At 26.8% G+C, this 25,191-nt stretch overlaps 5 protein-coding genes across 5 annotated transcripts; 3 read left to right on the top strand and 2 right to left on the bottom strand.

The window, feature by feature from the left end:
- Positions 1-25: 25 nt before the first annotated feature.
- LOC105259042 (neural Wiskott-Aldrich syndrome protein) lies at positions 26-4,588 on the top strand. Its single transcript, XM_011270726.2, has 6 exons — positions 26-438; positions 1,620-1,900; positions 2,012-2,296; positions 2,386-2,668; positions 3,380-3,772; positions 4,330-4,588. The coding sequence occupies exons 1-6, from the start codon at positions 343-345 to the stop codon at positions 4,579-4,581; spliced, it is 1,590 nt and encodes a 529-aa protein (XP_011269028.1). The 5' UTR covers positions 26-342; the 3' UTR covers positions 4,582-4,588.
- Positions 4,589-8,602: 4,014 nt separating this feature from the next.
- LOC105259041 (RCC1-like G exchanging factor-like protein) lies at positions 8,603-10,981 on the top strand. The gene is made up of 8 exons (XM_011270725.2): positions 8,603-8,876; positions 8,957-9,214; positions 9,339-9,633; positions 9,719-9,891; positions 9,976-10,137; positions 10,224-10,351; positions 10,484-10,615; positions 10,871-10,981. The coding sequence occupies exons 1-8, from the start codon at positions 8,741-8,743 to the stop codon at positions 10,946-10,948; spliced, it is 1,362 nt and encodes a 453-aa protein (XP_011269027.1). The 5' UTR covers positions 8,603-8,740; the 3' UTR covers positions 10,949-10,981.
- A 243-nt stretch (positions 10,982-11,224) lies between these two features.
- LOC105259040 lies at positions 11,225-15,998 on the bottom strand. The gene is made up of 16 exons (XM_011270724.3): positions 15,968-15,998; positions 15,724-15,773; positions 15,218-15,410; positions 14,899-15,061; positions 14,544-14,722; positions 14,298-14,456; positions 14,007-14,167; positions 13,483-13,814; positions 13,197-13,308; positions 12,976-13,108; positions 12,743-12,882; positions 12,453-12,650; positions 12,158-12,307; positions 11,909-12,069; positions 11,603-11,822; positions 11,225-11,399 (listed from the first exon to the last, which is right to left on the bottom strand). Exons 1-16 carry the CDS (start codon positions 15,994-15,996, stop codon positions 11,263-11,265), a joined length of 2,517 nt encoding a protein of 838 aa, XP_011269026.3. The 5' UTR covers positions 15,997-15,998; the 3' UTR covers positions 11,225-11,262.
- A 529-nt stretch (positions 15,999-16,527) lies between these two features.
- Positions 16,528-20,637, top strand: LOC105259105. The gene is made up of 14 exons (XM_025415413.1): positions 16,528-16,565; positions 16,685-16,871; positions 17,046-17,302; positions 17,384-17,545; positions 17,696-17,845; positions 17,934-18,101; positions 18,303-18,484; positions 18,700-18,926; positions 19,047-19,189; positions 19,273-19,473; positions 19,726-19,785; positions 19,879-20,033; positions 20,211-20,397; positions 20,498-20,637. The coding sequence occupies exons 1-14, from the start codon at positions 16,529-16,531 to the stop codon at positions 20,635-20,637; spliced, it is 2,256 nt and encodes a 751-aa protein (XP_025271198.1). The 5' UTR covers position 16,528.
- Positions 20,638-20,765: 128 nt separating this feature from the next.
- On the bottom strand, positions 20,766-24,809 carry LOC105259039 (nuclear pore complex protein Nup133). Its single transcript, XM_011270723.3, has 4 exons — positions 24,638-24,809; positions 24,120-24,459; positions 21,109-23,941; positions 20,766-21,029 (listed from the first exon to the last, which is right to left on the bottom strand). The coding sequence occupies exons 1-4, from the start codon at positions 24,730-24,732 to the stop codon at positions 20,896-20,898; spliced, it is 3,402 nt and encodes a 1,133-aa protein (XP_011269025.1). The 5' UTR covers positions 24,733-24,809; the 3' UTR covers positions 20,766-20,895.
- Positions 24,810-25,191: the final 382 nt, after the last annotated feature.

Genomic DNA, 25,191 nt, shown 5'->3' with positions numbered 1-25,191 from the left:
GCAGTCTATATATCCTGTATCTATGACTTTCTGTCAGTCGAATTTTCTCCGTTGAATGGATTTTTCTCGGTGCAACGGTATTTGTCATCGAAGAGTAAAGAGTGAAAGAGTTTGATTTATCGGGAGTTGATCCGCGTGTACACGCGTTTAAAAATCTTTTCTCCTTTTTTTTTATTCTGTCAAGGCTAGTCATTGCTATGCATATACAATTTACGCGAATGGACGAATCAACGAGATAATTTAACGATGACGAGGAGAACGTTTTAAGTGCTGGAAGAGGTACAGCTTTAAGCTGATAAATATATATCTATTACGACGATTCTAACCTTATTCGACGATAAAATGAAGTCGGGCAACATGGACAAGCATAGAGGCACGATACTGCTAAAATCGGAGGAAAATGAACAGGTCTTTCAGCTGATAGGAAATCGGTGCCAGGTGAGATAACCATTTCTATTTTTTGATATATATTAAGGTCACGTTCCAAAAGAAAAATTTTACTTGATGGCTGGCTCGATAAAATTTTGGATCGAATTTTACCATCGACAATTCTCCACACAGAGACATTTCGGAACGTAACTTAATACAGTTTTGATATGAAACGCAATTTAAATTCTCCGAGTTAATAAGAGCCAAACGCGAATGATAGTGCTTAAGGAAAATATATTTTTCTAATTGAAAAATTGTACATAGAGCACATATGTATAATACCGCAAAATTGGAAATTCTAATTATATCCATTTAATTATATCATCTTATAATATTTTGATCTATCTAACGTATTGGCTCGAATTTCAAACTTTCTATTTAAGTTTTGTTCTCTGTTTTTACATAGGTGTGCCTTAATATTTATGATCGATTATTTTTTAATTATATTTTTGATAGTATTTTTATTATTAATACATAAATGTTTTTAACTAAATGCATATTTTAAAGTTAAATATGTTCACACATGTTTACAATAAAATTTAGTCTAACATATAATATATAATTTTAAATATATATATATATATTTTTAATATATAATATACATAATATTTAATATATAATTTTAAAAGATTGACTTGTTCAATATAAGAATAAAATATAGAAAAATATTATAAAGCAAATATTTGAGTGTAAAATAAAAACTATGTCTTTTTAGTTGCAATTAATTATATGGAATAATCATTTTGATAACTCTAACTTATATGTGTAAATATAAAATAAAAATATATTTTATTCTTTTGTTTGATATACAACAGTACATTTTGCTTAAGTTTTGCATTTACATAAAATTTGATTCATATATTTGATCTATATAATTCATCAAAATGTTTATTAAGTAATATATTAATAAAGTTGTAATATTTTAATATGTATATATGTAATTTATGTAATATCATAATAAGAGTATTAAAAAAATGATGATTTTTATATAAATTATTTTATATATTGCTGTGCAAGGTTATTGCTGTTATATAGTTAGCTTAAATAAAAAAAAGAAAAGAAGCAAAACTAATATTAATTTTTTTATTAGATATATTATTTATTAGATAATATTAATTAAGAACAACCTTTGCTTTTTATATTTTTATAATTTTTCAGAACATTTTTCAGAATAGTTTATTTGTTTTTAGTGTTTAGCAGCTGGTGTTATACAATTATATTTGACGGAACCTCCTTTACATAAAGATTGGATTAAAAAAAGTACAGGTATTATAACTCTAATAAGAGACAATCCAAGACGCAGCTTCTTTTTACGATTGTATTGTCTGCAAAGAAAAGCAATGTTGTGGGAACATGAAGTTTATAATTCAATGGAATACAAAGCACCAATATCATATTTTCATACATTTGAAGCAGAAGATTGTATGGCTGCATTTAATTTTGCAAGTGAAACTGAAGCTATTACATTAAGGTATATCAACAGAATAATTAAAAATTAAGATAAAAGTTATTTAATTTTATTACAAATAAAAAAAATTAAAAAAAAACATCTGAAAGAAATATATATGATATATTTTTATAGAAACATACTTCTTGGTAAATTAAATGCTAAACGCCAGAGGAGACAAGAAAGGAAAGCGAAAGAAGTAGATCCTAGTAGTACTTTATCATGGAAAAATCAAACTAGTGTGTCAGCTTTTACTGTTACATCAGGTTCACCGGGTAACTTATCAAATGGTGCACCTGCAGTTGGTGTTAATAGAAGTGCTTCGAGTAGTTCAATGTACAAAACAAAGAAGAAAAAAAATGAACAGGACCTTAAACGCAAGTTAACAAAAGATGATATTAGTCTTCCTTCTAATTTTAGGTACAGTTCTATCTTGTTTCATATCTGTTAGTTAGATACATATGTATGTTTTTTTAATATGTATAATAATGTTATATCATTTTTCATAGGCATGTGGCACACTTGGGATGGGATGTAAATAATAAAGGTCTGGAATTAGATTCTGTAGATTCAGAATTACAACAATTTTTCAATAATGCTGGTGTATCTGAACACGAACTCCAAGATAAAGGCACTCGAAAATTTATCTATGATTTTATTGAAAGGAATGGAGGAATGAGCGCAGTGCAAGAAGATATTCGGCCATTGACTAATGTAAAAAGTATCATTCAACCTCCTGCACTGCCGCAAAGGCAGGAATATCCTCCACCTGTTCCAGCACGAACAATACCTGTAAGTTTTATTCTTATCTTATTAGTCATATCTTAATTTTATTAAAACTTTATCAATTTATATTTTTTATTTCTTATTATATATTATTTGATAAAATTAATAACGAAATAATAGAATGTATAATTAAAAAATCCTTTTATTACATACGTAAAATTAATAATAGATTATTCCCTTTTAATTTATATATTTAAATTTCTCCGAAATATGAGATATTAAAATGTTTTCTTTTTTTTTAATGTTTTATAGTTTCAAAAATGTGTTTTTATTATCAAAAAATTTGTCTTATGAGTGAAAGTGTTAAAGTCATATGAAAATCACTTTTTTTCAAGGAAATTAGAGGATTTTTTAAAGCATTTATATTTATAGTTTTTCTTATAACGAATTCAATAACTTATAAAATTCTAGAGTCTCTCATGTTAAAGATAGATAATTATCTCGAAAATTAAGTGCTACAAAAATTCTAAATAAAAGATTTTAAGAGAAACAAAACATAGTGGTGTTTAGGTATTATTTTTTCATAGATATTTTTTGCACATTTATAAAATGAAATTTCTGAATTCCTTGAATATAATGTGCAATGTTATTATATATTATTAATATTAATATTATAATAATATAATATTATATTAATATTATATATACATTATAATATAATATTGTATTTAATGTATTTCAATAAAAATGTGTTATGCATTTGTATGTGTATTTCAGCATCAAACACGCAGTGCTCCGCCTTTACCTCCAAATCGTCTTAGCGTATCTTCTCCATCACCAAGTGTGCCATCGAGTTTACCTCTAAACACATCTCCAAATGTTTTGTCTAATCCTCCATCAGTACATAGAACCTTACCATCAAGACCGCCACCACCCAATATAACTACAGCACCGACTCTTCCTCCACCTCCGCCTCCGCCTCCACCTACTCCTCCTTCTAGAATTAATTCCAATATTTCCATGCCACCTCCACCACCACCTTTACCGGATATGAGTAGCACCAACAACATAACAATTAACACAAACGCTACTAATAACAACAATGAAGAGTCGATTACTGATCTTAGACCAATGCTTATGGAATCTATTCGAAGTGGTACAACTTTAAGGGTATGTATACTATACATAGAAGTGAATGAGATCATATTATTGAATGAAAATTAGTTTGTTGTATATTTAAATTTATTCTCTCTCTCTTAAAATATATTTTAATTAATTAATTAATTTAATTTAAAATATTGTATATTAAATAGAAAATACACAAGTATAATGATGTATAATATATGAAAAAGCTAGAATTATATTTTTCTTTATCTCCACTATTACTCGTATAATACATAAATGAAAAGAAAGGATTAATAAAAATGAAAAAGGCAGGCATGTTTTTTTAAATACCTTTAATAGTTTAGATATATAAATGTATAATAGTCACAAAAAGGGGAAATAAAGGAAAAAAAGGGGATTGGGAAAGAGTAAGAAAAAAGAAAAAACAGAAGCGAAAGAAAGCGAGAAGAGAAAAATTTCTAAATATAATTTTAACAGATATATAAATTTATTTTTTTTTTTAATTAATTTCATAAAAAGTACAAATAAAGATAAAAAAACTTCAATTAGTAGTTTTGGTTCAGCAATAAGAAATATTGTTTAATAGATATTTTACTTTTTAGAAAGTTAATAAGGAAGAAACAAAATCAGTTGCGATTCAAGAGGATTCAAGAGGAGAATTGCTTCGACAAATACGTGAGGGCATTGAATTGAAACCTGTTCCAAACGAAGTAAAATCAAATACGGGACCTGTACCTCGCGGTGGTCTGGCTGATGCGTTATCCAGAGCTCTGGCTGAACGATCTCGTGCAATTCATAGTGAAAGTGAAGAATCGACTAGTGATACTACTGATGATGATGAATGGGATGATTAGATCACAGGTTAGTAGGCAAATTTTTTTTACACATTTCTGTCATATAAAAATCTGTTATATTTTTATGATATTTATATTTTATATTAAAAATGAACAATAATGTTTCAGATAAAAATATAATTAATAGACTACAATAAAATATACTACTGTGATAAACATATTATTCATAAAAATATTAACAAAGCTAACTATAAATATGTAATATAAATTACTTTAAATTTTAATATCCAAAGAAGAAAATCAGATAAAAATATTTAAAAGAAGCAACTTAGATATATGAAAATAAAGGTTGTACAACCCCTAAAACAGGTAAGAGCAAATTATAATATTATATATTGTAATTAACATTTGAAGAGAAAAAGAAAGAAGAAATTATAATATGGTATAAAAATGTTAGCAATTAATCTTTCTTTAACACTATTATGATTATAATTTCTTTCATTAAATATTTGAAATATTTCTTTAAATAAAATTATTTTTAAAATTATTTTTAAAATATCTATGCATTGTGTAATCTAAATTTGGAAATTAAAAATTATAGTTTTCTTTAAAATCATTTTACAAAATCAATTAAGATTTCTTTAATAGAATTATATATTTATATGTTTATGTAATCAAAAATAAATATTTTATTTTATAAATTTATTGATATTATATTTTGCAAATAATTTATGAGATATTATTTACATTATTTTTTTAGAGAATTTGCATGTAACACGATTAAATACAATCATTTATTAATGATACTTAATAATTTTTACTGTATCTAGTTCGATTGACCAATTAGAAAATTCTATGTTTGATCAGAATGTGGATAAAGTTTTTTTTAATATAGAATAGAATAATAATAATAATAATAATGATGAAGTTAAAAATTAATGTCTTATTTAAAAAAAGTTTATTAAAAGTAATTTTATTTAAAACTTAGAATAAAAGTTTGATAAATATTTTCATATATGATGCATATTTTTTTCTGTTTCATTAAATGGTGCATATTTCACTTTTCTGTTTCATTAGAAAAATGATATATTATAAATGAATAATCATTATATCATTTATATTACTGCCATTAATATTACTATTTTAAATTTATTATAAATAATACCGTGAGAAAATGTCATTATGTAATGACTATATGTTTATTGATTATTCCTGATGGGTATACTGGAATGGTTTATAGATAATAAAATAAAGAGTTGATAAAGCTAAGTTAAAAAAAATTTTTAATTTCCTAGGCCAATAAGAACCAAATATGAATGATAGTATGTAAGTTTTAAAGATAATTAATTTTTTTTAATTATACAATGTACTTGCAAAATAATGTATACAAATGAGAGAATGGAAAAGAAGAGAAAAAGAGACAAAAAAGAGGAATAGAAGAGAAAAAAAGAGATTAATCATTATTGTAATTCTAGTACTATTTAATGGATTCAGAATAAAATTTGTAAGAAGAGATATTAAATTTTGATTGACTATTCTTACTTGGTTTCTGTTGTCATAAGATTATAATTGTCAAGATCATACATAGATAAGATATAAAATCATGTGATGTATTATAAATAGATATTTTTACATTTATCTTACAAAAAAATGAAAATAAATAAAGTTTCTGCTGTGATTGTATATTGTCTACATATAATCCACAAAATTTGAATTAACAAGGAACTAAATAGTAGTCTTAATTATTCTAAACTTCTTTCGTGAATTAGTTATTATTATATGATAAAAAATTAATATGTCAAAGAGAATATGAAATAAGTTTTTAGTAATTTTTACATATCATATGAAGGAAGAGCGAGGATTCACTTTTTCACTTGTACAAATTCAGCATTATACAAATATATCTCGGTTCGTGCACCGAAAGTATCGAGTAATATGAAGTGTGGATTTTACTTTAAAAATGAATAATTGAATATTATCTGTAGTAATATACATATATATCAAGTGCACATGTTATAATTTTTACAATATTAAACAATATTAAGATATTGTCAATATTAAAATATTGTCAATAATAAAATACAGTCTATTAAAGATAATAAATGATTAATTATCTTTATTCATTGCATGTTTTATTCTGATAATCGATATAGTTTGATGGTTTTAGTTTATTTTATATTGTTCTCTACATATATTTTGTTATTATTGATGTAGATATGGAATATGGAAATTCAGCAGCAAGAGAAGTCATCAGAAGATCAATACAAGGCATAAAATATTGTTGCCACTATGGAGAAATCCTAGTCAGAAAAAATAATAAAATTAATTATTATATATTTTATTATATTTTATACAATTTCATATCAAACTATATTATTCAAACTAGATCCATATATGTTTCGTTTCACATTATATTGTTTGATTAGTATATAATCTAATATGTATATCATTTATATGAATTTAATATCCTAATATATGATTACTATTATACTCAAATAAATGGAAAAATTTATACTTATTTGCAACAATAACAAAATAGCAAGATATTTAAGCTCATTTGTTGATAAAAACGGGAATGTAAAGTTGCAAAACTTTACAAATTGGATATGCTTTGAAAAATAGGAGTAATAAAACATTTGAAGATGTAACAAACATATTATTTGCATATATGGTCAATAAGTACATTTTTTATTAGTTATAATGTAATAATTATAGACAACATCAATTTTATATTTTCTTGCAGATTATATTTTTTATATATTGCAAAAAAAATATATATTTTTACTTTTTTATGTTTCTATATCAAATAATAATATGCAATATGTTTGTAAAATATTTTATAAGCTTTTAGATATATTATTATAAATATTATTATAAATTTTGCAGAAAATATATTTTTTGATCATTTTAATTACATTTTTTAACTAAATCTCGATAAATGAATAAATTAGAAATATCTTATAAATCAAGAAATTTGAATTTAATAAAAATCTGCTAAAATTTATTTCATCTGTATTTTAATTCATCATAGTTTTTAATCATTTATAATATATAACATTTATAAAATTAAAAAATATAACTTTACATCTATATTTATCAAATAAGATCAAAATTTAAGTTTTATGCTAATTAATTGCATATACATATTGTTTTTATTAAGTTCCTGTCCCTTCATTATAGTCTTCATTGTACGGAATTATATATATTAGAAGCAACAGATCGAAAAATTTCGATTAATTTAAATACACACATACATACTATCACATATGTACATACTATCATACATGTATATACTATCATTCGCGTTTAATAATATCTATTAGTAAAAAATATACTGAAAACATATTTTTATTATAATATATGTTAATAATGGTATGTGTCTTACATTTGCAAAATAAATTTTTTATTTCATATCTGATTAAAAGAGAGATTCACAATTTTTATTAATTCATGAAATGAGAAAATTTTTGATATATTTTATCAATTTATATTATCAAAATGCGTATAGTAGTATGTGCATATGAGATTATATATTTTACAAAATAAGAATTTATATAATTTCTTTCAATTATAATTATATATTTGTGTTACACTTTATAAAAATAAGACTATTATGTATAAGACGATAATGCGCATATTATTATTATTATTAAAATTTATTATTACTATTTTTTATCTTTAAAAATTAGAGAAAAATATAAATTTCTAAAAGAAATATATATAATATTATTAATAACAAATATATTATTTAATAATAATAAATATATGATAAATGAAAAGTACATTATATATTATATTTTATAAATTATTTCCTACAGTTATAATACAAATGTTTTTAATTTTATAATATTGTTATTGTATTATTTCTCGCAGTTTTTAAACTTTTCATCGTCAGCAATAAGAGCTATATTTTCATATCAATAGTTTATATTTTAATAACTGCTTGCATAAATTAAAATACGACACAGTGTATATGAATACAAACTATATATTGTGCCCAATTGAAAATGGCTGAACGTGCTTTACTTTTAGACCGATAGTTAGCGGTCTAGCATAAATAGTAATAAAAATAGTAAGAGAGTCTCATTCTGTGTCTTGTGTCTATGGTCTTATAATGCAAATTGTGTTTTTGAACATTTGTTTTAATACTTTGATTTATGAAAATCTAACAAAGAAACAAAAGGAATGAGAGAAGAGAGAATAATCATTTAAAACAAATATGTTTCGAGATATTTTAGGAAAAACAATGTTCAGCACAGGAAAAAATTATTTGAAACTTATTAGGGGAGCTAGGATTTTGCATTTAGACAGTAGAAAATCTATACCTCAAAAACCTGAACTTAAAACATTACCAAGTAAGAAAATACACAGAATTATGTATTTTGCATATTTAATTGAGATAGACTTATATTAAATCTAAAGTGTGCATTTACAGTTTTTCAGTATCCAGTAAGTCAAGAAGATACTCGCAGAGTTTATGTGTGGGGTCTTGCAGACCATGGGGCTATTGGGGAAGCAACAGCATTATATAAAGATAAAATTTCATATCTCTTAAAACCAAAAAGATTATCTTTTGCTGAACGATACAAAGTGACAGATATCGCTTGTGGATATGGTTTTACAGTTTATGCTGTACAATCCTCTGATAAAAATATTGTTTATGGAACTGGAATAAATACAGATTCACAACTTGGTAATAAAGGGTTAAACTCTTTATTTAACTTTTTATTATTTTAAAATTATTAAGTTATTTTTACTTCATTCAAAACAACTTTGGATCTTGACAATTGTATTACAATCTATTCTTCTTGTAATAGGTTTTAATGAAATTGACAAAAAAAAATTCCCTGATAATATGGTGTTTGCTCCAAGACCAATAAATTTGCCACTGAAAGAGAATACTACGACAAAAGTTATAGGTATGGCTGCTGGAAGAGCACACTTGTTAATATTAACAATGGAAGGTTTGTTTACATTGGGCAATAATGCATATGGTCAATGTGGTAGGCCAATTATAGCGAATGAAAATTATGAGAAAAGTAGGGTTGTTCATCATATACCTAATATTAAAGGAAGTAAAATTACTGCAGTAGCAGCTGGTCAAGATCATAGGTATAAAACTCTAATTCAATAATAATTATATAATTGCAATTTTTCTTATATTTTTTATATTTTTCTCATTACCGTTATATAACAGCATACTCTTGACAGAGGTAGGTGAGGTTTATGCATTTGGCTGGGGTGCTGATGGACAAACAGGTCTTGCACATTACCGAAATGAACATCGACCAAGTTTAGTTAAAGGTGATCTAGCAGGACAGCATATAATCAAAGTGGCTTGTATTGCTGATTGTGTGTTAGCTCTTAGTGGTATGTAAGAATATATTTTTTTCTAGATTTAATATAAATTATTAAATAATCAAAACATACAAATAAAAAATATTCCTGCTTAAGATAAAGGGAAAGTCTATGGTTGGGGTAATTCAGAGTATGGACAGTTATCAGTCAAAGGAGATAGTTGTCAAGTATATATTGCTACAGAATTAAATTTACCTGAAGAGATAGGACATATCACAGACATTGCAACAGGTGGATGTTTTTGCATGATTTTAAACAGTAAGTATTAATATCAGTTTTCATTTACTTTGCATGTTATGTATGCTAATATATCTTTGCATTAATTAACATTATTTACATTTTAGGTGCTGGTAATATCTATGTATGGGGATATGGTATACTTGGTCTTGGTCCTCAAGTGCAAAAAATATTAAAACCAACTATGATTCCTCCTACATTATTTGGCAATAATGTATATAATCGTGATATCAAGGTAATTAAAATAATATGAATTTAGCGAAATCCAAAGTTTTTTTTAATATACATTTATATTTATTATATATATATATATATATATATATATATATATATATATTTATATATAAATCTATTTTTATGTATATAGGTAACAAAAATATATTGTGGAATTAGTCAATTAGCAGCACTAACCAATTCAGGAGATTTATATATGTGGGGTGGCAATAAATTTGGATCATTGGGATTAGGACATCGGAATGATCAATTTTTCCCTTTGAGGGTAAAGTTATAAGCTTAATATCAATATTTCCTATAAAAACTTTTATATTATTATTATTATTTTCACAATATGTCTCCACAGCTTAATCATCTACATAAAAATAAAGCAAAATTAAAAAACAATTTTTTAACAATAAACAATATAGAAAAACAATATACAAAATTACATCAAAGTAATAAAATATAAATGTATAGAAAATCTATAAACTATATATGAGAATTTTGCATATAATAATTTGTTATTTTTTCATAATAGGTAGCAGTAGGAGCTCAAGTAAAAAAAGTTGCCTGTGGAGTGGATCATACAGTAACTCTTTGTAAACCTTTTATTTAAAAGAGCTACTCTTTATTCTATCATATATATTTATTTATTAATTATATATATATATATATATATATAACAAGTTTATATATATATATATATAATTTTTTATTTTAACATATTTAATTTTATCAGTTCACATGCGCACACAACACACAAACACACACACATATAGTAATTACAAAATGTTTCATGAACTTCTTGCAGAAATATATAGTATTAAAATATATGTGATATGATTTAATTTAATATTTGACTAATATTGAACATATGTTAATTTTAATTTTACTTATAAGTTAATTTATATAATATTTTCGTATTGTATGTTATAAAAAGATATAAATCATGCTTATGAGTAGGACAGTTATGCTCAGCATATTTATATGTGCACTACTTACACATACCAAATTCTCATAAGAAATGGTATATTTTATCATGTTGGGGAATCTACATACCTCTGTATCTAAAAGAAAGAACATTATATTATGAAACACATTAAAAAAAGAAATATGCGCGATTAAATAGTATTTATTCAATACATAAATATATCCTTTAAAATAGTTAACAATTTAAAGTCTTAAAAAGTTTAATAATTTAATTGTCTATAATAATTGTTACAAATAATAATTATTACTGACAAATTATTAAATTCTTCTCTATGCTTACCTGTACATTGGTAATTTGTTACTGAAGAATTGGCAATTATCGACAAATATAATGAACTGCAAAGATGGATCAAACCAGCTTCATTGCAAGAAAATGTGACAGTATGACTGTTACTATTTATTGATGTACATGATACACTTGTATCTTCTGTGGAATTAAAATTTGAAATAAAATATCGCGATGAACATATTTTAAGATCACCCCAGCCAGAGCCTTCAATCTGTAAAATATATTTATTTATATGATATATAAAAATATTTTCTCTACATTATGTAATTAAAAAATAATTTGTGAAAAAAGGCTTACTTTTATCGTAGAAATATGATCACTATCGCTAGAGAAGAAATAATTCGGGTGCAATCTATAAATAATCATCGTATCTGGTTCAATATAATCGATAAATGAATTGGAAGCTCCAACAACAGAATAATCGGCTCCACATTGCGTATTAATTAAGCGCTGCGGAACTGTGATGACACAGTGTATATGAAAATTATATTTTGCAGAATTCAAAAGAAATATTAAACTATATGACAAATTAATTCGTATATCTACCTTGTTTTATTCTCGAAATTAAGTCAACAATTGTTGAAGTTCCTTGCATATTATCTATAAATGTGGTAGAAAATAAATCGGTTGTTGGATTGCTTACAAAATCTGACCATCTATCTATTGATCCATGCGTCAATATAAGTAACATAGTATCTGTAACAATATCAATTATAAAGTATCTTTCATAATTCATTAAATTTGTAATGATTTGAAAAATTAATAGAATATATTGGGTGAATTAAAATCAATAAAATAAATTTTAACTTATATATAGTTTTCATAAGAATTAAATATTCACCTGGTATTTGTTCCTGCATCTGCCTTATCTGTTCTATACAATAATCCTTGTCGGTATTAGAAACAGATGATGTATATGGAATAATCAAAACTACACTAGATTTTGCATTTCCAAGACCGTGACGTTCATCGTCTAATTTCTTTTTTTCAAAAGAAATTAATTTCTCAAGTAATTTAGCGAAATCGAAACCACTACTAACTGAAAAAATAAGGATTTCAATTTTCGTCTTTATAATAATGTGTTATATTTTACATATATAACATTTAATTTCATTACTAAAATATACGTACCATTCCTATAATTTGTTATATTATAATAGCCAAAATCTAAAATATTATTGGTAGTATTGATTATGATATTACTGTCATAACCATTAATAATTGTAAATTGACTATTGTATTGATTTATTTCTATTTTATCCAATATATTTCTATAAAAAAGTATAAAATATATATTTGCATATTGTAATTATATTTCTGTTTTTTCCTATGGTAATTAATATTCACATATAAATTATACTTACGCGATGGTTGGTTGTATCAAATCAAAAGGCCACGTTGTATCAAGAATAATTGTTAGATCAATAGCGACTTGAACATTATTGAACTTTTCTTTTTCTGTATCTTCGCAGGATAGATCTTTATTCATTGAAGAATCTGGAAAAATTACACGCCAATTTACATCTTATTGTTCTATAAAAATATTTAATTTTGCAAAATATTAGAAAACTAACATAATATTTACCAATATATTGAGATAATTCATTTACCGCTTGCATTGCAAATCTTTCGATTACATTATCGTCTATCGTAGCTTTATGTAAATATTCCTCTAAAACTAACGAAGCACTGTATGCCTATAAATAAAGTATAATTTTTAATATATACACATATTTGAATATTATGATTTTAATATAATTATTTATAATAATTCTTAAAAATTATTGCATATCTGCATATACTATATTTTTTATGATTTTTTTTATCAATTAATTTTATAGTTTATACATATATATTATATAACGTATTACCTGTAATGTCGAATTTCCTGTAAGTGTTTTAAATAACATTTTTCGATTACATGCTCTAATTGATGGATTGAGCAAGCCACGGGGACTATAATACATATGTAAAATCTGCGACAGTTTTAAAGTAGGTATTTTCGAATATAAAGATTCAATTTCGTTAGCAAGAATTAATCCATCGAGATCGCCTCTGATTTCCGCTGTCGTAAATTGCAATTTTTCATTAGAATTGAGAAAATACCAACGAGGCACAAATGATGAATTCCAATTTCCATTTACACCCACACTAAGTTTCTCGTTTGTAGGTCCTTGTATTAAGATAACTTCTGCCAAGTCACCTGTAGTATATAAAAACTTTTTATAATGTCTCAATCAAATGTATTCAGTAAAAAAAATTAGTAAATTGCAATATTAAAAGATATACGAGAGATTAGACTTATAATTAATCAATTTAAATTTCTATTTCTCTATTCTCTTGAAAAGCTCTATGTATTAGAAGCACAGAACATGAAAAAAGATAAATGTATCACCAGCCAAAGTTGCAATCCATTTATTATCCAATGAAAATCTTGATAGATTTTCTCTTCTCTCTGGTGATTCATTAGGAAATACGTCTGATAGTTTCACTATTTCTGGTTGTAATCCAGCAGCTATGCCAGCGATTAATGACCCAGCAGAAACTGGACCCCAGCTATAATAATTCGTTCAAAACGTTGTTTATTAGATTGAAAATTGTAGAATAGATTTTCTCATACATTTTATGAAAATGGATGTGTCATCTACATAACACATAAACAAATTAGCATATAAAATCTATATACTTAGTTTTTATAACACCATTTTCTACAGGACATCTGCTTCTCGGCGGGAATGCGAGAATCCGAGCGCTTTTCGGATGATTCGGAGGTAATTCCGGATAAAACGCATTTGGATCAATTGTATCTTCTGTAATCCCATTTTTGTGATTTGTAATAACATCACTGTACAAAAGAAAATTTTATAAAAAGTATGTACATAGTTAAACTGATTGTAATTACATGTTATAATTACTGCGCTATTATATTTACATTTGTTCAGGTGTTAAAGTCTCTACTTCATCGGGAATATTGAAGTTTGTATTAACAGAATAATTATTGTCTACACTTCTCGCATATCTATACGCATTGTCAGCATACCTACATACTGTCCCTTCGTCACCTCTTTCAAAGATTTCGATACTGCTGGATAGCATGAAATGAAGAGTACACTGTAAAATAATATATTCATTAGACAGAATGATATAGTAATATAATATAAATATAAAATGATATAATAATATAATATAATATAAATGATATAATAATAAAATATTACTTTTGGAAATTACACATTTCTTATTTTCTACATTTGAATAACGTAGGATGAGTTTTTTGTTAAGCTTACTCTTTCAATATCACTGATTATATCGTAAGGAAATGCGATCGATTTTTGCGGTATAAAGTTAAGTATTTGCGCATATTTTTGAGCTTGTCCAGCTGTTCTATATGGTAATACACCAGATTGCTCTAGGACGGTTGGATTCTTTTCTATTCCATCTTGGCGGAATCTATAATTTTTTATGAAACATACCAATGTATTTTTTTGAGTAATTTTAGTAAATAATAAATTTTAGTCTTTTTATAACGAAGAATATACTTTTTTCTAATTTATATCTTTATTTTTTTCTTTTCTTCTGAGATATTATTACAAAAATAAAATTTACCTATGCATAATTCCAACGGCCAGGTTGCGTAAGTCTATATTCAAGTTTTTTGATTTTTCGATTTTTTCAAGAATTGCAATTAATGTATTTAACGTATGGGGTAATCTATTATCTTTCTCTAAAAGATATCTATTTTCATAACATTCTCGAAGCGTCGGTGCAACATTTCGATAGGTATCTTGTGCGAAAATACCTAAAATAATTAGTTTTTGTATGTGCGTGTTCACATTATGTACCATAAATTGTGATGCAAGCGAAATGAAGATTCCTCAAGTAAATGCAAAAATCGAAAGTGTACAATAAAATTTTTTTCACGTACATATAAAAAAATATACATATAAAATATACATATAAAAATATACATATAAAAAAATTTCATATACATACATACATACAGAGAGAATATATCATCTTATAATATAACTTTTCATTTCTTTATCATTTTTGACAAACACACTTTACTAAAATTGATGCATCACAAATATTTGAAATAAAATATTTCTTACCAAAGATAAATAAAGTAATCCAAAAGTATAATCTAATCATCTTGTGATCACTGAAAATCGAAGATACAAAATGTATTGTATTCTGAATTGATATGTTTATTTAAATTATAATAATTATAACACAGAAAGAGAAAGAGATAAGAATATTAAATTTATTTCAAAATGAAGAACTTATTCAGCACTTCAACTTCTTTTAAGAAAGACGCTTTATCCCTTTCGTTTCGCTTAACAAGGTACACCACACCTTTTTAGAGATATAGTAACATCTACCATCACTATCAAAAGATAAGATACGGAATGTTATGAGTAATTTGCTCCCCACTCTCATTTGTAAAAAAAATGATCTTTATTAGAGAATATCCTAATTATTTGATAAATATATATATTGAGATTTTGAGAGATATCATTAATTATTATAAAAACAAACGTAAAACTATTTTATCTTTATTCACATGCAGATATCTACATACATATATATTACTGCGATACATGTATATATGTAAAAACAGATTAGAAAAATTTTTGTTCATAAATTTCAAAAATTATGCATTAATAAATAATATTTTTTAAACAGATATTTTGACAATAACGTATATACATAACAATGTTATTTAAAAAATATAAAACCATTTATAAAAAAAACATATAGATATTGCTTGCAATTCCTTATCTTATCAGCATTGAAAAAAGTAGAACATACAATCTTACTATATCTTCATAATATGTGAGTCATTGGATCGTATGCGAGTCAGGTGTAACATGAGTGTTATATTTGTAATGCAAGCAACAATATTCTATTATTAAAATGGATTTTTTTATAATTTTACTAATAATCTATTATGGTATGTTATAACAAGACAATAGTATTTTTCAATTATTCGCGAAAATGTGATTGGCAATATAAGTTATATGTATATATTTTTGTTGAAAATTTCAATATTTTATTTGTTACATTTTCTAGGAATACGTCCGACAGAATCTCAATTTAGAATACCAAATGAACTTAAGAAATGTTACGTGAATAATAACATGCAAGATTTTCATCTTCCTATGAATATACGTGTACTATTAGATATCATTCGTAAAGCGGAGAAATACACTTACACTACAATGGATATGAGAACAATTTCATCTTCTTTAATGCATAGGTATGTACAAATTTTTAATATATAAGCGGAAATTAAAATATATTATACTAAGATATGATATTTTAAAATGTTATAATTATTATTATTACATTAAAATGTATTTAATACAAATTTTATAATTTGTGTGTGTGATATATATGTATATTGTATTCTTTTGTCTTTTCCCATATTTAGATTTAAATTTGACGGCATCAAACACTATAAAGATGTACAGGCAAAGAGTGGAATATTTCCCTTTGGATTTGGAAGACAAAGTATTAAATACAAACTGATAAAAGAAATGGTTCCAGGAAAACCACAACTTTTTCCATTTGATACACTTACAACAATAGAACAATGCACTTTACATCAAGCTATTTCAAATACAATAATGAAAGAAAATTTGCTTGATACAAGTATATTATGTCAAGAAATCGGCCAAAAATTGACAGGTAATGCTTTTTATTCACACATAAATATTTATATTTATTATAAAAAAATATTTTAAATTAAAATCAACCGTATGATTATAGATAGAAGATTATTTAATAACGATCTAGAATGCCCCGAAGAATACGGCATAGTCCTTACATCACATGGAACTATTGCTCCAGGTGCTATTATAGCAGCTATTGCTGCTTCTCTTCAGCATCAGGATGTTGAATTAAATCAAATAATTAATACAATAACGCCTGGTATAGTATCCATAATTTTTACAATAGAATATATCGTAAAATTTAAATAGCTTGTATAATGATTGATGAAAAATATAAAAATTTATAATATATAGACGTGTATGTTTAAAAATATATAATATATTTAAACACATAATCTTGCTCTTACAGAAAGAAGTACTACAGATAGTACTAATAATCTTGAAGAAGTTGATTTTATTATACCAAGAAATGAAATGATTCATAATAAGTCGATGTCATATCTCTTTTTGCTTAATTCGACTATAAAATTAGACAACATATGGCTAGCAACAATTGCAGGTAAAAATTGCAGGCATAAATTCATTATTTAATAATTCCTTCTTTATCTTGAAATAAAAATTATAAAATTTCTTATATTATTTTTCAGGTGAATTAGCGGAAATGGTGGTATATCAAGGACCTATATTAAACTCTAATATGGAACTTGGAGCTACAGGATTTTGGAATAATATTATGCGTCCTAATGTTTATTATTTAAATAATAAAAATAGCTATTTTGAGGCCACTCGTGCTGAGATAGTTAGTGACATTGATGGTAAATATCTGTAACTTTCTTTATTACAAAAATCAATATATAAATTACCTGTAATTTTTCTGATACTTTAGCTATGATTGGTTGTTCTGTTATCAACATCTAAAAAGCTCTACTATTTTGTTCTATTGTGTTTGAACAGTTTTTGCAATATATACAAAATGCTATAAATACAATTTATCTGTATCCTTTTCTATATTATAGGTCTCATTATAACAAATAAATTGCAAACCTGGATGAACGATTTTAATAGTCTTCGTTTGAGTCAAATCATTGATATGTATTATTCAGATGAAGATATAACTCTATTTAATGAAAATATTAAAGTTTGTGATAGGAAGAAGGCTTTCTCATATGCTATGCCAAAGACAATTTTGAATGAACAGGTTTTATAATATATTATGTAACAGAAATATACTATGTATCTGAAAAACTAAATTAAAATCTATATAGATTTGTATATATTATCATAAATATTATTATATTTTATAGAATGTAAATGTAATATATTAGGATAAGACACACAATATATATAAATTATAAGTATTGTAATTAATATATGTATATAAATTATATGTTGCTCAAACATTATTTATAACAGACATATGCTGCATCTTATCTCTTGGCCAATCATTACGGAATTATGTTCAAATCTCCCGAAGCTCTTAAACAATTGGTTGATTATGCGGTTACCAAGTTCTATACTTATGCGAATGAACATTTTTTGACAGAATCATTTTGTCGAAATTCAAAACGTTATCCACAAGTAGAAGCATTGATCGTATTTGATGGTTCTTGGACAAAGGAATATACAATGAATTTTATCGCGTAAGTCGACATCAATGAATTTCATCGTACTGTACAAAGTTTACAAATATTATACATATTAAAAATAATATAAATATTAATTAATTAATCGACAGCTCTATTTTGCTCCGTTCTTATTAGAACATTAATAGATGATTTGGATATATCAATGTATGGTTCAAAAATGGGAATTCTGGATGCTACATCAGGACAATGGTTGCTTAATGTGACAAATAGTCCTAGTCTTGCCTATCACGCTGTATTTAATTTTACAAAGATTTCATGTGAGTTTTATTTGATATATCGCTTTCATTATGTTATATAATTAATGTTATAAATATTTACACACACACACACATATATATAGGGCCTACGCATTTAAATTTCGATACAGTATTGAATGCAGTATTTAATTACTTGAATGAAACTTGGCAAACAAAATGGCAACAACATACAATAGGGAATCTTGGTCAAGTAATTCTAATATTGGCTCCATCAACTCAGAATTCAGAAATGGAACAACAAATCATTTTCGAACTATTACGAGAAATTAAGCATTTTTATCCTGGTAATAAAATAAATTTACATTCTTTTCAGCTGTATCTTTAAATTTGTTATACATACAAAGAAATAAATACGCTTTTATGCTTAAAAAAATTAATAAATAAAAGAATATAAAAAATAAAATAATTGTATGATATAATATATATATATATATATATATATATATATATATATATATATATAATTACAGATTTGCACTTTTTATATTATGTATCGAAACAGAATTCTCATTTCTTTCAACCATTTATACTATCAGAGCAAGATCGTTTAATAGTTGGCCCTAATATCGATGCTATTGTACAGCATTTGTCAACCAGTAAGTACTACAAGTATAATTTATTATTATATAAATGAGTATTAAGTATATTTGTTAACATATATTTATATGCATAATAAATGTTTATTTTAGTACCGCGAATTCTAAGACCAGTAGTTGTGTCGAAATTTGCGAATGAGTCTTCAAATCTTAAGGATGAAATAGAAGACTATATAAGTCCTTCAAAATCAATTACATATAGATTGCATCCACAGTACATGATTAATACGAAGATGGTGAAAATTACAGTTAGTATTTCCAAAAAATCATCTCTTAAAAAAATATATTTTTCTTCTATTAAAAAGTTAATATGTGAGAAATTAATCAAGAATATTTATTTTTGACTTAATTAATTAATTATATAATTTATTGTGATTATTAAAATTGTATATGCTTTTGATAATCATATATAATATTTATTCTAGATTCATAACTTTGGATATGGAGTGATAAAAGCTTGTTCTTGGAACCAATTTGATGAAGATGTAGTATGTCAGCAAATTGATGTGCACAAAGAAATTAGCATAACGGACGATTTTAAATGCATCAATTCACGCTGTCCTTATATATATCTTCGTATACAAAATGCTACTTCTTTTAATAAATGTGCAGGTAACTTTTTTCACATTCTCTCATAATAAAAATATTTTTTTTTATATTATGCATAAATTTTTATACTTCCATTTTTGTTTTACTTCATTTGGCATTTCAGAGATGGAATGTAGATCACCAAATCAAGTAAGATATATCATAAGAATGCAAAATACGTATTACGAAAACTCGACAAAAAGAGGTTTATTTATAAATGTATTTATAATATTGTATTTACAATTAATTGTACTTAATATGTAAGAATTTGCTATCGTAGTAAATTTAAAAAAACTTAAAGTATCAAATTATATTTGTATTTCATAAATGTAATATTTTATAATTTATATAAAAGCTAGATAAAAATAATTGATATTGATATAAATATTATCAATGAATTTAATGAGAAATTCTAATATATCACATAATACTGTTACTTCATCATTTGATACTGTGCAACAATTTTTCTTTGTTACACAAGATATAAATTATATTTTATCGCATTCACCGATATTTTCCTTATTAATAGTTTCGATAAGCATATTCATATATTAATTTTATAAGAAACTGAAAGTTATTCGATGCAGCAAGCTCTCCAAGTTCTGGTTCTTTTAAAAGCATATCAATGTATGGTAAAATTTCATCTGCTTTCCCACCTACATAGTAAAAATGCACATGAATAATTTATAAAATTATTTCGTAAATTTGTAAACTTATTTTCTACATCGTGCTTACCCATAAAATATGCAAGATCCATTAATTTGAAAAATAATGTCTCTTGAACTTGTTGCTCAGGATTCTTGTCTATGTTGTCCCATTGATTTCGCCGAGCTGCGCGCGCCCAAATTTGTAATCTCATGGATGATTTATCCTCTTCGTGTTCCACGTAATCAAGTAAATCGAGAGCCTTCTTGAAATCATATTCATTGGCTATGACATTGTCGTTCGAAGTATATAACATAATTAATTCTCTTGGTGTGAGCACTCGTAGATTCTTAATGTCGTAACCATACATTGTAAGTACTTGCGCTGGTAGATCCTCTTGATAAGCAATAAGCGTCAACTCGCTATTAATAGTCTTCACACAGTCTTCTATTTTATCTTCCAATTCATCCGATGCGAGTAGAGCCAACTTGGCTAACGAAAGTATTGACTTTTTACGAACGACTAGCTCGTGTTCTTGAGTCGCTAAGGTAAGGAGTGTATTAGCAGCGACTTGCAATTCGTCAGTTAATGCCGCTTGTACCCAGGACAAAGTGGGATGTTCGGATAGCTTTTCCGTCAATTCTGCAGTACCGCGTCTGCATCTTTCGATCAATTGTCCTTGACGTCCATCTTTAACATACCAAGAGAACAAAAACCCAGCAAAATCTTGCGCCGCAAACTTTTCTATATATCCATCGAGTCGATTTTTGTTGTTAGTTAATTCACAAATTTGCACAAGCGAGAGAAAATCACAATATTTTTCAGCTAGCATGGCGGCATTATCATATTGCTCCTCTTTTATCAGTGGTTGTATCAGATTAGTGCGTTCTGTTTCGTATTGTTTTAAAAGTACTTCGAATTTTTCCGTACCACGAATGCTTTCCAAATGACACTTCCTTCCGTCCAATATTAAATCAATTAGACTAACTAATTGTTCGTACAATTCATTCTTGATAGTGGAATCGCTAGTTCCGGTTATACCATATTTAATGGTAATGCTTTGCATCGTATTAAGACAATTCCTTAAGCCATGTTTACCCGGCGCCGCCGTCCAGGGAAGGTATTCGGTTATTTCATTCAAGAACTTTGCAGGAACAAAGCGCTCAGCGTTATATTGACGATATTTCACTACTTCATATAATATAGCCAATAATACAGCGTTAACTTGAACGATATATTGTCCAACTTGTTGCAAGGGCCTCTCAGATTGTGTAATTTCGCAGGCATTTTCCACCAAAGTCGATAGAAATACATATACCGTGCTTACTTCACGATAGAATACATCGCGTGTCGTAAGTTCGTCGGACACATTAGCTTCCTTTTGATTCAATGTCTGATCTATAACCGCATCTATAATTTTAGCATATCTATTTTGTAAATTGTATAAAGTTAACGCTGCTACTATCTTTTCTGCATATTCACCGAGTACATGGGAAGTGGACATGATAGTTCCTCTGCATGTTACTGCACAGAACCTATTCCACAAATTGTGTTCCTTCAAAAATATATTGAAAAGTTCTAACGCCTTTTCTTTTCCTTCCAGTTGATGAGGTATTTGCATAGAAGTGACTGCATTTATCGTCATTGACAGATCCTTGTGATGGATCCATCTTGGATCGTTTGCCGGATAATCGTCGATCAAATCCTTGGCGACTTTTAAAACGAGTGTATCGAGGGTAGCATCAATATCCATCACCGGATCTTCTTGCAGAGGGAAAAGTTGAGAGAGAATCTCGTTGCATTGCATCTTATTTTGTCGTAGACTTAGAAGAAATGCGGCACGTAATTGCGTAGCCGCGTCAGAGCTGCAGTACATATCTTGAAGTTCATCGTTACTTATAAGAGTGGAAAAGTTCTGTGCCGTTTGATTTATTTTATAAGAATAATCCATATTCGTAGTAGCATCTGCATATCCCGCATTGAAATCTTGCAGCGAAAAATCTACCGGTGTAATAGAAACAAAGCCAACGCTTTTTGTGAATAATACTGGAGTCGACGAGCATATAGCACCACCAAGTATACTGTCCTCGCCACCCCTTATTAAATCGATTTTATCCTGCTCAACTTCCGATGCGGTATTAATTACAAGTACATCGTGCTGGTTGTATATAATTGCCTCCCAGCTACATAATACAAAATGATAAGACGCTAGCATCGACTCTATATCGTCGTGATAAAATAATAGCGGACCAATTTTAATTGGTATAAACCATTTAAATGAATTTGACAGTGTTGTATCGGTCAAAGGTAATAATCCAAGAGCAAAATGAATTTGGACAGATATATCGGTACAAGCTGCCATTAGAAGGACTATTCCTTCCTCGCATGTTTGCATATCAATGAACCATGTGTTCATACTTTGAGGGCTTGATTCCCAAATTTTTCTTTGAAATGCTTGTTGAACAATATGAGTGATATCTTCATCAAATTCCATTTTCTCTTGTTCATTAGGAGAAAAAAACCAATATTGCAAGGAAGATCCGGCAAGAATGAGAACTCTAGATCCCCCCTCATCTAGCGATGTACATGTAACTTTCACCAATTTTGTTTCTGCAACAGGTGATTGTGGTATCGCACCAAAAATGAGAGAGGTCATTCTACGACCTATACCACCAAACCATCCTTGACTAGTTCGAAGTACTTGGCATATGATATTGTTTTTCCCATTATTGTATTGTGGTTGTAAGAGTGCCACTGTGCATGTGGTCGTAGCTAGAATACATCCATGACCTGGCACATGTATAAGACAATCTACTTCCTGTCCTGCAAGTTCAGCACTGGTTTCCACAGAAGATCCCTCATGTGCTATACTAGCCCAAAAACGTACCACTCCCTCTGGTGATACTGCCATGCAGCTAGGTACCTATTGGACAAAAATATATATGTATAACAAGTTATGTGTATATATACATATGTAAAATATTTTTTACAAAACTTTTACTCTTCTTCCGATTACTTGATCATGTTTTTGGAAAATATCTATACATATGGAGAATGCATATCCTAAGTTTACCCATGAGATATTAATCTTTGTTAAATACCTGTTGGTTAGGTAGTACCCAAACTGCTATACAATTTGCTTTATGAGCCAAATCACTTTGTGGCAATAACAATTCACGACACTGTGTCTTGAAGGTTCTTCGTTGTTTGGGATCATGAATGTTAGCTTTACATTGCCATACAAGTAATTTGCGACCGTATACAAGCCAGGCCCATCCATCTGCAGATACATTTACACTTACAGTTGTATTTCTATCTACAAATGTTAATGCCTCTGTAACTAAAACTGGTAGTGGAGAGCCAAAGCTTTCTACTGTATGGCTCTGCGTTCTGCATATAACTTGTACAGATTGATTTGTACGCCCAGATATACTTGTTGAACTAAAAAGTTAAGTTAATTAATAATTATATGAATAATACTATTATTTTGAGGTAAGTTTAATTCCATAAATCAATAAAAAATTCAATAAAAAAAGACGTGAATGCTTTTAATAATTTTTTTCTATTATTCTTATGAAGAAACATGTCAATATAAGTATTATACTTAAAAAAAACTTACGAACTATTTTTCTTTAATGATTGAACTATCGATATTCGTTTCCTAGGAGAGGACAACATCCTTCCTAATGAACTTCCTACACTGGTACGATCCATTTTCTTAAAATTAGGCTAAAAAGAAGATTATTTTAACCTTTTTCTCTGAAAACGTTGAAATCCACAGGATACACATATCAAATTTTGCCCCATTAAATATGGCAGCTCTTGCATCACATTTCATTTGAGCCTTATATTACATAGTACATATAGAGCTATTCAACCTAAGATTCTATTCAACCAATGAAATAGCCGTATAACATTTTTAGCGTGTTACTATTGGTCGCGTTTCGCTTGAAAAAATCTCTTAATGGCACTTAACCGTGATTGGCTCTGAAATAATTTTCTCGTCAAGACTCGACATTGATTTGTTGGCGCTCAAATTAAGGGCCAATCACGTTCGATTGCTAGTAAGCGGTTTTTTTTCTGCCGAGTGCGTCTATTATTAGAGAGTTTGTCATCATTATTAGAATATTATAGTGTGTTCTTATTATTAGAGTTTGTTGTATTATTAGATCT

This window comes from Camponotus floridanus, unplaced genomic scaffold (genome assembly GCF_003227725.1).
Source record: "Camponotus floridanus strain SB8 unplaced genomic scaffold, Cflo_v7.5 scaffold12, whole genome shotgun sequence".
In the NCBI taxonomy this organism is placed as follows: domain Eukaryota; kingdom Metazoa; phylum Arthropoda; class Insecta; order Hymenoptera; family Formicidae; genus Camponotus; species Camponotus floridanus.
This window is presented reverse-complemented; position numbering and strand designations above follow the sequence as displayed.